The sequence below is a fragment of the Cynoglossus semilaevis genome, chromosome 3 (assembly GCF_000523025.1).
Source record: "Cynoglossus semilaevis isolate Cse_v1.0 chromosome 3, Cse_v1.0, whole genome shotgun sequence".
Lineage (NCBI taxonomy): Eukaryota > Metazoa > Chordata > Actinopteri > Pleuronectiformes > Cynoglossidae > Cynoglossus > Cynoglossus semilaevis.
The window spans coordinates 14045522-14057426 of NC_024309.1; the positions used below are offsets into that span (position 1 = coordinate 14045522).

Genomic DNA, 11905 nt, shown 5'->3' on the forward strand with positions numbered 1-11905 from the left:
CTGCTGCTGCCACTGCTGCTGCCACTGCTGCTGCTCCTCTTTCTTCTAAATCCCCACCTCCTCCCTGCTGATCCTATTCTCTTCTCCTCCTCACATTCCATTCATAAGCCGTAAAATCCACATCTGCTGATTCATTAAAACTAACCTGAAACTACACTCATTATGTTTTAGCCTCTGGTCACATTTTATTTGTTCCTTCTTTTTTTGCCACCTTGTGTATTTTTTTTTTTTCGGGTTTTTTTTTTTTTTTGCTTCTGTGCAGCATCAAATCCTGTGCAGCTCTGTTTGGATCTCCTCCTCCATCTTCTTTCCTTCTCCTCTCTAAACAAACACGTCAAATCTTCTCAGAACACTTCCTCCCTCTCTCCCTCTCAGCGTGTCCTCGATCACCCTCCTCCCAGAGCTAAAGCCGTCTGCCTCCCCACCTGCGTTCTCCTGCGGGTGTTGACTTACAGAACAGAATATTCCAGAGTACTGCGACGTACTTTTCTGGGGAAATGAAGAGGCAAATATTCATCATTCTGCGTTTGTGAGCAGCGTGGTGAATCGACTAATCTCGGCGTCTTTAAACTTTTGTGAATTTAACAGACGAAGGTCGGAGTGAATGATTAAAAATTTACAGTGATCCTGAAATCCAGGGAATTTTGATGCACGAGCCGAGGAGCAGGGAAGTGTCCGAGGTCAAAGACACTTTTGATGAATTCCTTCCTAATTTGCACAAACTCCAGAGATTACAGATTATGGATTAGAGCAGTGAGCAGACACTTCATCAGACTGGGCTGAACTTCCAGTGCAGTCAGATTAATGATGACTAACTCCTGCTGAGACCAACAGGGACCTGTCGTCATGACTCATTACTGAAACTCAAATGAGCAAATAAATGAGTTGCTTCTCAGCACGCAGTCTCAAAATATTTGTCATTCACGTGACCTTAAAGCCGTCGGCATGTTTCATCATCGACGACGATGATGATGATGATGATGATGATGATGATGATGATGATAACAGTTCTCCTACTTATCTCTGGGTTTCATCCTGGGGACCTTTTTCATCACGAGCCAAAAATCAAACAAACAAATAATTAATATATATAGATCCAAGACGACCTGGTTAATTAACAACACACACACACACACACACACACACATGCACAAACCAGCAACGATAACAGTGACCAGTGTGAACGGCGAGGTCCATCCGTCTCACTTCCTCCCGTCTCCAGCCGGTGTCTGCCGGTAATGGCCTCTTTACGCCACGCAGCGAGCAGTCACATGGTAATGAATGCTGCCATTTGCAGGCTCAGGCAGTTTTTAAAGCTCCATCAAGGCAAATTGCTTTATCTGGAGTCAACCTGACTCCCCCCTCCTCCACCTCACCCCGTCACACACCCCCACCAAAGTCTGGGTTTTTGGTGTATCCCTTCATTACATCCTTGACGTCAGCGTGTCGCGGCCCCGTCTCCTCACCTACCACCGTGTTATTGAGGAAGAGCTGAGGAAGCAGCAGGCGGAGGTGATGGATGGTGAGGTGGCGGTGCTGAAAGTCCAGTGAGGAAATTGGTAATCGGTCGGTACCAGCAGTTACTGCAGACCAGTGGCACCTCACTGATCGTTGAAGGATTTTCAAAATAAAGCTCTTTTAGACTTTATTCTCTTAGTATCGGAGTCAGAATGACGATATCAGGTCAACTGTGGACCGGTACTGGTCTGCGGACCACGGGTTTTAGACTTGCTCAACACACTACAATTCAGGGCTGGGATTCGAACTAGTGATCTTCTGTTGAAGAACCCACTAACAGAAACCTGAAGTAAAATCACTTCTGAAATGATAAATAAACATGTTTTCTGTCAAAGAACCTGGAGATTTATTTTTAACGGTTCCTGGATTTGAGGCTGAACTGTTTCCGAGGATCCAAACGGTTCCTGGATTTGAGGCTGAACTGGTTCCGACTGTACTGTTTTTACAGACACAGTAAAGTGTGTGTGTGTGTGTGTGTGTTCCTCCTGCAGGATCTTCACATTAGATCAACTTTTTATGTGAGATCTGCCTCGTCAGCTGGGACGCGACCTGCCGTCGCTGCCGCTGCTGCACACGGTGCACATATTGGCTTTTGTGTGAGTGGGATGTGATTCAACCCCGCCATATGATTTCAATATGTCATCCACACACGTGGGTCACACAACATTTCCCCGGAGAGTTGAACTCAGAGAACGAAGCACCGATTGTTTCCCTGCAGCGTTGACATGATAATGAAAATAATCTGGTCGGCGCCTCCGCTGGGAAATCTTGCAACTGCACAAAACTAGCAACTCTTTGTCTTCCTGTGTTTTCTGTCCTGTTTATTTACCAGCTTCACTCCTTCTGCTGGTTCCAGTTCTTTGTTAAATATGCAGAGGTGTTGAAGATGAGGGAGGAACGTCTGAGTGATGTTCTCATGACAGACGCTGCAGGAGATAAGAGGAAAAGAATGCACTGGAAAAACAAATCAGTCATGTAAACAGTTTTCAAAAAGCCCAACAGTTCCAGTCTTATCTCTACCTGTTTGATGTTTCTCCCTAATCTCTTTATGTTGTGATTTTTTTTTATTGGCTTTTTATTTGTTGTTTTTTTCCGACAGTGAAAATAATTTAATATTTGCCTCTGTGAAAAATACGAAGGATCTCAGTCACAGAACGTCTCCCTGAGGAGTTTCTAATTCGACGTCAGTTCATGTAAACATCTTTCTATTATTATTTATGGTCCTAGCTGACACTTTAAAGACAATAGGGCTGTAAGAAAATATAGATGCAATGATATATCATAATCATTACGATACTGTATCAATATTGATTATGTTTTTCTCACCAATTCTCAGTCCAATATTCCTGGTGTTGGTTCATGTTCTTTTTCTTTTCTTTCTTCTCTAGTGATTCCAAATGTAGATCCCTCTGTTCCAGCGTTAGTAACCTGATGTTCAGATGAGTGAAAGTGTCGATAGTATCGTAATGCATCATATCACCAGATTATTACCAATACAAATTTCTAATTGTCAAAAAACTGGCGAACATTGATCCTGCTGCACACACTCCAGCCCTGTAGGTGGCAGCAACACACCTAAATTCACCATGCCAACACCAGAGCTAACATTAGCTAGAACAGGTCGCACCTGAATGTTTGAGTGGGAGTGTATCTCTTGACACAGCGGTGCCGCCATCTTGACCTCCTTCCGTGGAGACCTTTCTTCACTCGGAGAAGATGAGTGGCAGCTGGAGCTCAGAGCGCCGACCTTTGACGACACGCTGCTGGGCCCCGGGCCTGTTGGTTTGTAGTGGAGCTCTTTCTTCTCACTGACTGACTGACTCTTGGGATTCCAGGTGAAGGCAATTAACTGTTAAGTAGCTGCAAGGACATGAAAGCAGCAGAAGGAGAAGGAGGTGAAGGAGGCCAGCGAGAGCTACCGCAGGAGCAGATGTTTGACCTGCGGTTTCTGTCGTCACGTTTCTCATGAAGCTCCTGTTGTAAAAAGATTTTTCATGGCTGAAAGTGAGGTTTTGGGACGGAATACATTTCTTGAGAAAATCTAACGTCCCTTCTGGAAAATCTTGAAAACACCTGAGGTCCAGCCTCTCAGACGACCATCTGCTTTTATAACCTCATCATGAAGAGCAAAATATTTTCAGACATTTATTGACATTTCTGAAAGTCTCCGTCTAATGCTCTGTAGTCAACGTCCACACAGACCACCACCACTGTCTCCATCACTTACATCTCCATCTCCAGTTTCCAAGTCGTATTTTCTCTGCAGCATCATTTTTGTGAAACTCCTCGTCGTCGGCCGTGAAGAAGGAACTGATTGACTCACGGATCCGTCCGTCACTCAGGTGGAAGAGACAAACACTCATCAGTGTTTCCCCACAGACCTCATTATCTCCTTAATTTCAGATTATTTCAAAGACAAGTGAATTCACCTGGCATCACAACCGAACCTGTCAGAGATGAACACCAGGAGGAGCTCTAGTTTCCTGCTGCTCTCACTGGAAATGAAACGGGCTGATGATCAAACACGTGTGTGTGTGTGTGTGTGTGTGTGAGTGCTGGTTCCAACTGGGCTTGAACTGAATCCAGGAGGAATTCTCTCTGTCACTTCCCGTCCACGTGTGGTCCAGGTCTTCATCCCTGGGATCTGATCATAAACCCTTCAGATTCTAGCAGTTCAGCAGCGGCCCACGTGGGCCACAGGGGGATCAGTGTGGTGGCATTTTAAACAAAGGGCGTCTCACCGCTGGAACTTTTCAGGACTCTGAGTTCTTTTTCTTCTTCAGGACTGAATAAAGAGTCTGTCCTCAGTACATGGGTTCACTGCTCAAGGGTCGTGGCAGAACGTCGTACCAACACGAGTCACTGAAAATAGTTTAACACCAGTTCATCTGCATAAAACCTCAATCCTGCACGTCATTATCGGCATCACCTTATCGTGACTACGTGTCCGTTCCAACGTAACTCGATGTTCGGCGTTAGTCGGAAATCGCACACTGTACGTAACGTTAGAAATTTTCTAAAATGAAGACCATTATATTTGGTCATAATTTGGGAGAAAGGGGAGAATATTTTCGACACTTCCTTCTTCGTTCTTCTTCCTCAGTTTTTCTCAGAGACTCATTATCTGCTTGGTTACAAACACACCACTAAATATAATCCGGCTCAGGTCTTTAGCGGCTCCCTGCTGAGATGCCACCTGTGGAGTGGAGTGAAGATCTCAGTAGGATCTGAAGGATTTCTTTGTTTCTCCTTCTCATCACACCTCTGCACAGATTGGTTCTTCATTCCTTTAAATAAATGATTCCAGTCTGAGCTCCGGGCTCCCAAACGTCTATCACACATGCAGGTGTGATGTTGCACAGAATCTTGGCTGTGTGTAGTTTCTGGCACCATTTGCAACACATTTAATTTATCTTCTGTGTCACATCAGAGCCTGGTCAGGAAACTGAGCTGGCAACGTGACAACGAGAAAACAGTTGGTGAAGTTTGACTCTGTGAAGCTTCTACACTCATTAGATATTGATATATATATATATATATATATATATGTTTTAAACATCCCACCTCCTCCTCTGACATGAGCTGTGACTCCACCTCTGGAGACGGAGAGATGCCGTTGTCATCCTTCCACGTGTGCAGCTGTGGTTAGTTTCTTACTTAATCATTTAGGTTGTTTTGATCTGCACGTGTGAGAACAACGGGGGGCCTCCTCCAGGAGGGCCTCCGTGAATTGTTGATGTTTGAGCATCAGCAGTGAGTGGTTTGTTTTGTTCACCACAGAGACGTCGCCGCCCGCTCTCCTACGAGTGAGAGCGGTGAATACGCCTCACAGCTGCCGTCATTCTGGAACCGCTCCGTCTTCTTATCCATCACGGTCTTTGAGAAGATGAAGAAAAGCTGCGTCCTCCGACTGATTAGCATGGCAACGCCTTCATTTAAATATGAATGAGGGGAATTGATGATTGGAGGGGATGGGAGTTGAGTGATATCAAGACGACGCAGAAGACTGATCAGAGCGAGGAAATAATTTCCATTCACGCTGTTTATGTCGCATCACAACAAGATGGAGAAACAAAACAAACAAAAACTATACAAGATGGAGAAACAAAACAAACAAAAAATATAATGATAATATATACAAAATGATTCTTCTCCATTTGAGTCTAAGTCCTTCTGATGTGGTGTTTCCTTGACAATAATTCTATCTACCAAACTCTAAAGAAAAAATCCACACTTGAAATATATCTTCAACATTTGATAATGAAGTGAATGGAGGAGCTGTCCGTGGTACTAGATCATATCCTCAACATTACCCAACGTTATTTTATTATACTGTTACTATGTCCAGTTTCTCTGACCTCACCTTCAGCACAAACAAACCTTCAGCTTCACACACTTTAATGAACCACAGTTACAATTTAAAGGATTATTTTTTTCATCTCTTTGATCTTTTATTTCCAATTCACCTCCACATTCTCCACAGTGATGAGTATTTAAAATATGCAAAGCCCTCGTGCTTTGAACCGACTGAGTGAAAAGCTTTAAAACCTCCTCTGACCTTAAACCATGTGAAAAGTAATATTAAATGCCTTGAATGGCCCCAAGGTTTTCCATGACCCACTGTCACCGATTTACTATAATCAATAAAATCAAATAGAGGGCAGGAAAAAAAAAAGACTTTCAACAGGAACCGTACTCTGGAGAGTCACTAAGTCAAACAGCAGCCTTGATCTGCAGAATATAAAGCTCCAAGTCTTAACGGGTTTTGTTACAAAACTGTAATAAAACAAAACAAGTGACAAAAAGAAGAAACACGAAACATGGGGAGAGTAAAAGAGGAAACAAAACATGGGAGAATATGGTGAAGAAAGGGAATGAAGTGAGTTCCAGGGAAAAGGTGGGAGGCAGGGAGAGAACGGAAGGGAGAACAAATTAGTGCAAGGAAGGATTGATGAAAAATTGGAGCCAGAAAGAGGATAAAAAATAAGGGCAGAGAGTCAAGGAAGTAGGGGTGTGGCAAGAATCTGGCGATACGCATCGCAATACGGGGCAACAATACGATATATTGTGATACTATAGGCTAATCGCAATATGTATCAAGATTTTCTTACATCCCAAAAAGGAAGGAGAAAAAAAAAGCGAAAGAAGAAAATCTGTTTATTGTAGCATCCGTCCTTGTTGAAGATGTTTGGGGAGAAGGCGACGGTGAAACATCACTTCATTCGGAGTCATATTTTTCACTGATATTCCACTCGGCTTTTCTGACATGTGATAAAAACCTCCTGGGAGCAGTTCCTTCATCACCTCCTCACAGACACCCGCAGACATTAGTCCTGCCTTATCTGAGAAACATACGGCCGCAGCTCTGATGGATCCGGGCTTTATATGGAACAAATCTTCATTCACCAAGAGACGCCTTTATTTATTCAGCAAAACCTCAAGGTCTTTAAAATGTACTCTTTCATTAAAATGCCTGCAGTTTGGCACAGTTTGAAAGATGGCACCGGCGTTTAATTAAACATTCCTCTTCGGAAACTTGAAAGTGTCGTTTACGTTTATTTGCAAACAGGAATCTAATTGTCTGGAGATTAGTCTTTCTTGTTTTTTTCCTGTCAGACGTGAAAAATCCCCGCCGTTTAAAATGTCTCCGCACAATGAATCAATGCAAACAAAAAGTGAGGCAGCGGCGTGGGTTTCATGTCATTAGTCGGTGGCAGTGACACAGCAGGGGGCGTACTCAGGTCACAGAATCCATCTGAGGTCATCTCCACTATCTCCATAGTTGGACAAATTCCTTAATTACAGTGGTGAGACACACAGTTAAATCACTCAGTGGGAGCAGAAGAATCTCTGACCCAGAAAACAGCCATCGTTGGAGCAGAAATACGGAGGAGATGTGGGTGTGAGACAGTCACCCACCTCCTGTGTTTCAGTCGTTATAAAAACAACTTGAAGAACCATTAGAGACAGAGGAGTCAGATCTGAGTGGACCTGACTGAACACAGACCCCCTTAAAATTCAACGCATCGTTCTCTTTCACGCCATCCTCATTACAGCAGAGAACCAAAAAGTGCTTTTGTGAAATGAGATGAGTTTCATTAGTGGCCTCAGACGTGACCTCCCGCCGCACACGGAGCTCAGTGGCACAAAGTTATTACTTCATCAAACGACAGCCGTCTGAGGTCGGTATTAAAAAAGTACCTGCAAATTAGCTGATAAATGTGAGCGGATTCTGTCGATTCTGTCAAGGACCGGCCAGATGTCACGGACGCGGACGCCTGTGGAACAGGAAGTGAGATGGAAAATGAAATTAAGGGTAGAAAGAGGTCAATGTAAAGACTGAAAACTGATGAAGACCAAGACACGACATTTTCGCGGCTGAGAGAAAAGTGGAGAACGAGAATAAAGGATCAGAACAGAATAGTCATGCAGCAGCAGTGAGGGCCTGGACGGCCTTGACACGGTACACCGCTGCCTGTTACGCAGCGTCACACGGTGCTGACCGTCACTGAAGCTCAGGACTCATCAGTTCTTCAGCGTCTTCTGCGGCAAATTAGTACGGACTTCCATAATCCGGACTGGAGTTCTTCAGCAGCGTCAGGAAAAAAATGCAGACGAGCGTTTTCTCTTAAGTGGTCCCAGTGCAGAAAGACAAATCACGCTGGAGAATTAATGAACACACACCTACACACACACCCACACACACACACACACAGAGAGCCATTCATATTTCTCGTAAAGTGTGAAGGTAAACATGAAAGACCCCTGGGACACGTCTCCCCCGCGGGGTTGTGTGTTTTCAGAGATTGCGTTTCTTAAATAATCTGTTTATTCGTCTCCAGAGACGAACGAACGCCAGCGTCAACGCCACGTTTTACGTTATCAGGTTTTCATTATCGGAGGAAAAACCAGTAACGATTTTTACCCATGTTGCGCAATTATGCTACTATCAGCCGATGTTATCGGACATCCAGTCTTGTTATAGATCGCCAGCCTTAGAAGGATGAAGCTGTCATGTGACCTGTGATGGGATCAGGTTGAAGTTGTTTTAATATTCCGTGTTCACCTTCAGTCCAAACAAAGAAACAGAGAGGACACAGAGCTGACAGCAGGGGCAGTGACTGTGTCCATCCCCACCACACACACACACACACACACACACACACACACACACACACAGAGGCCTCAGCTCCGTCCTCTGCAGGTGAATCACACACTCCTTCAGTCAACCCTCCCACCTCAGCCGTCCCGGCCTCACGCTGCTCCGCAGATCAATACGTGGAGGAAGACGCAGACAAAGGTGGAGATTTTCTCACATATCCACTCGTATGGATCTCAACACTTTATTGAGCAATAAAAAATATACACCAAGGAAAATATCGTTTTCCTTTATGCCATATTATTTGTTGTTCATCCTTGTCAAATCTGATTTGATGCTCCCGGCAGACGGAGCTCCATCCACTGTGACAAACTGAACAGAAACAACACGGTAGTTCAGAGCAGTTTGAAAGAAGAATCTGTTTGTTTCAACCGTCAAGTGAAAAATTCCAAAACGGACTTCAAACAAATTTTGTTTGAGAAAACGAAATCCCAGACTAGGTTTTCACGTCAGACTCTGACTCTGCGTAGATTTCTGCCAGTTTCTGGAACTCGGGTCCACAGTCGTCCAGGTACTTATAATCCTGCTCTGATTGGACGGCGGGAGAGTCTAAGGGACTGATGGTTCCCGTGGGTGAACCCTGACCTTCGAACGCATAAGTCTGCAGAGAGTCGTAGGGCGGCACGCTGGTGTCCATGTCGGCCTCGTCCAGTCTCTGCTTGATGTACTCGTACACGTCCCCCTCGTCCACCTCCAGCGATGGACTCCTGCAGCTGCGGGGCAGCCCGTAGTGTTGTCGCATGTCCGGGCGAACGTCCCGGCGGAACTTGAGCTCCTCTGCGGCGGCAGGGTTACGTAAGGCGATGATGTCAAAGGCTTCGGTGTCCTCCTCTCCTCCGCCCTCGTCGTCGTAGGTGACCACGTTCTCTCTGACGTCCTCTTCGGAGATGATGAGGGGTTCTTTTTTACTCCGCCGCAGCGTGATGAAGAGAACCACGATGGCTGGAAGACAGAAGACACATTCAGTGTGAACATCTGGGAAAACAAGTGTGAGGGTTTGGATTTATCCGGTGATGTCGTCGACATCTGGGTCAGAGCAGAACTACAGCTCCATGTTGTTCCTGTCTTTTGACACGCACCGATGTTCCACTGGCATTTATCCAATTTTACATCACCGCACTAAAGCAAACCGAGCGTTGTGGCGTCGTTAATCAGCGCCGGCATTAGCGTAGAGGCTGCGGCGGCTCTTTGAGGGAACAAGCTGTTGAGATGATGACAGAGCGCTCATTATCATTAACCAGTGGAGGCTGGAGAACAGCTACATGTGAAGTAAACGCCGAGGTTTTTATTTTTTGCCACATTAAAGAAAACATGTTCGGGCGCTGCGGCAGAGTACGTGCTGATGAGTCGCTCGGAGGCCGAGGAATCTTCTGCCTACTGTTAATGAAGTCATGAGGCAGAGAGTAATATTTGATGAGTTCCTGCGGCCTGGAACTCTACTCCCACAGCTAATGAGAGGAATGCTTCTTTGGGTTAATGATGACCTCTCTGTGAGCTGTTAACACCAACACCCATTTAATAAAACGGTGTCAGCAACGGGAGTACACTTTTCTTTTCTTTTCTTTTTTTATTAAAGAGCAGCGTGATATCTACGAGAACTTCATTACGCCACATCAGCACAGAGGAACCGCGTTCCTGCAGAACTAATCGGTGCTCTGTGATGGTGCTGCACCAACAGGAAAACCCAAACAATGAAAACTTCTCATGCTATCACTTCAAACTGGACGTCAGTCAGACTCAAACTCCGGTTCACATAATGAAAACAAATGAAGCCAAAGAATCTGAAAGTTCAGCAGAGGGTTCCGTCTCCACCACACATTTCTTGTCAGTGTTTTGTTCAAATGACTCAGCGTAAAACAACAACACTGCTGTTGGACTGAGTGCAGACGTATTCTCTCACACACTGACTGTGTGGTGACTGTGGCAGCTGTAAGGAGCAGGATCCCAGTCTACAGTACACACAGATTAAAGTTCAGCGGCTCAGCTTGTTTGTTAAACCACTGGAGCCTCCACTCCTTCGTCTCACTTGGACAGGTGAGAATTATCCTGTTAGAAACACGGCAGTTTGAATCACCTCCAAGAGGAAAATGCCAAAGTCGAACACGACGTGTGCTGTTGTTAAACTAGAACCGTCATCTGATTCTGAACCACTGAGAATCTGGTTTTGTTGGGTTCTGACTGACATGAACAAAACAGTCCTCCAACAACACTTTAATTCTGCTGTGAGGAATCATCACCGTCACCAGCTGAGTCAAAAAGTCCTCAGACAGATGTTTTATCATTCCTGCAGGGGTCTGGAGTTCATGAACTGAAATCTGACCCTAACGACCCTGGGAGGCAAAAAATCTGAACGTTTTCCACTCTCGGCTGAAGAGATGAAACATCTGGAGACCAGGAAGGTCCAGTTGTCTCCTGCCAAACTGCTGTGACTAAAATGACCTGAAGACATGTTCAAAAATCAAACTAACTCTGAGCAAAAGCTTCAGTGTGTACACACCATGACGGGTTTTAACTCGTCTATTAATATAATTAATAAGAACAAGAACAAAGTCCTGATTAGCAGGAAAAGTAAGGTCAAACTTCAGAGTTTTTTTTGTCCAGTAATCGTAGCCGAACTCTCCACTGTGTTGGCGGACGTCGTATATTGTTGCATATTGACATTCAGTCCACACAGCACAGCACAACTGAACTGCTCTGTGGGCATTAAAACTCTCTGAATGGCCCATTCAGGTCATTTCATTCAGCGTGATCCGACGCTCACTCACGGCACTTATGGCTGCACTAACCATCACGCTGGACGTATTTATGTGCCATTCAGTGGAGATTACACTGTGGGACTGGACTCTCATTCTTAAATAATGTCTCTAATCTGCCCAGGCCATATTCATGCACTCCATTCATCTGTGTGGCAAAAACAAACATTAAAAAAAGTTTTCATGCTGAAGCAGTAAAAACAGCCGCAGAGAAAAACCTACAATAAAAGAGAATAAAACAACACAAGTAAAAGAAAAAAAAAAAAAAAGTTACAACTGCAGAATGTCAAGTCAACACTTTCTTCTTTCTCAGTTTTCCTTCTTTTTTACTATGATCAATATCATCATAACAACATGCCATAAATCAGCGGCAGTCACCTCTGAGGACAGACGTGCTGTATATGTCTGGAAATAACAGTCTGTGAAAAACCATCAGTGAGAAAAACGGAACTCACACCCGGCCAGGAAATAAGAC

General features: G+C 44.7%; 1 protein-coding gene across 2 annotated transcripts in view; it reads right to left on the reverse strand.

The window, feature by feature from the left end:
* Nucleotides 1-7794: 7794 nt before the first annotated feature.
* Nucleotides 7795-11905, reverse strand: part of LOC103377437 (cadherin-18) — a 72822-nt gene continuing 68711 nt past the window's right edge. Inside the window, exon 11 of one of the 2 annotated variants that reach the window (XM_025054757.1) lies at nucleotides 7795-9619. In XM_025054757.1, the coding sequence (XP_024910525.1) occupies nucleotides 9114-9619 (506 nt within the window). In that variant the 3' untranslated portion in view covers nucleotides 7795-9113. The remainder of the gene's footprint in view (nucleotides 9620-11905) is intronic. The other variant, XM_008308249.3, reaches the window with a different exon arrangement.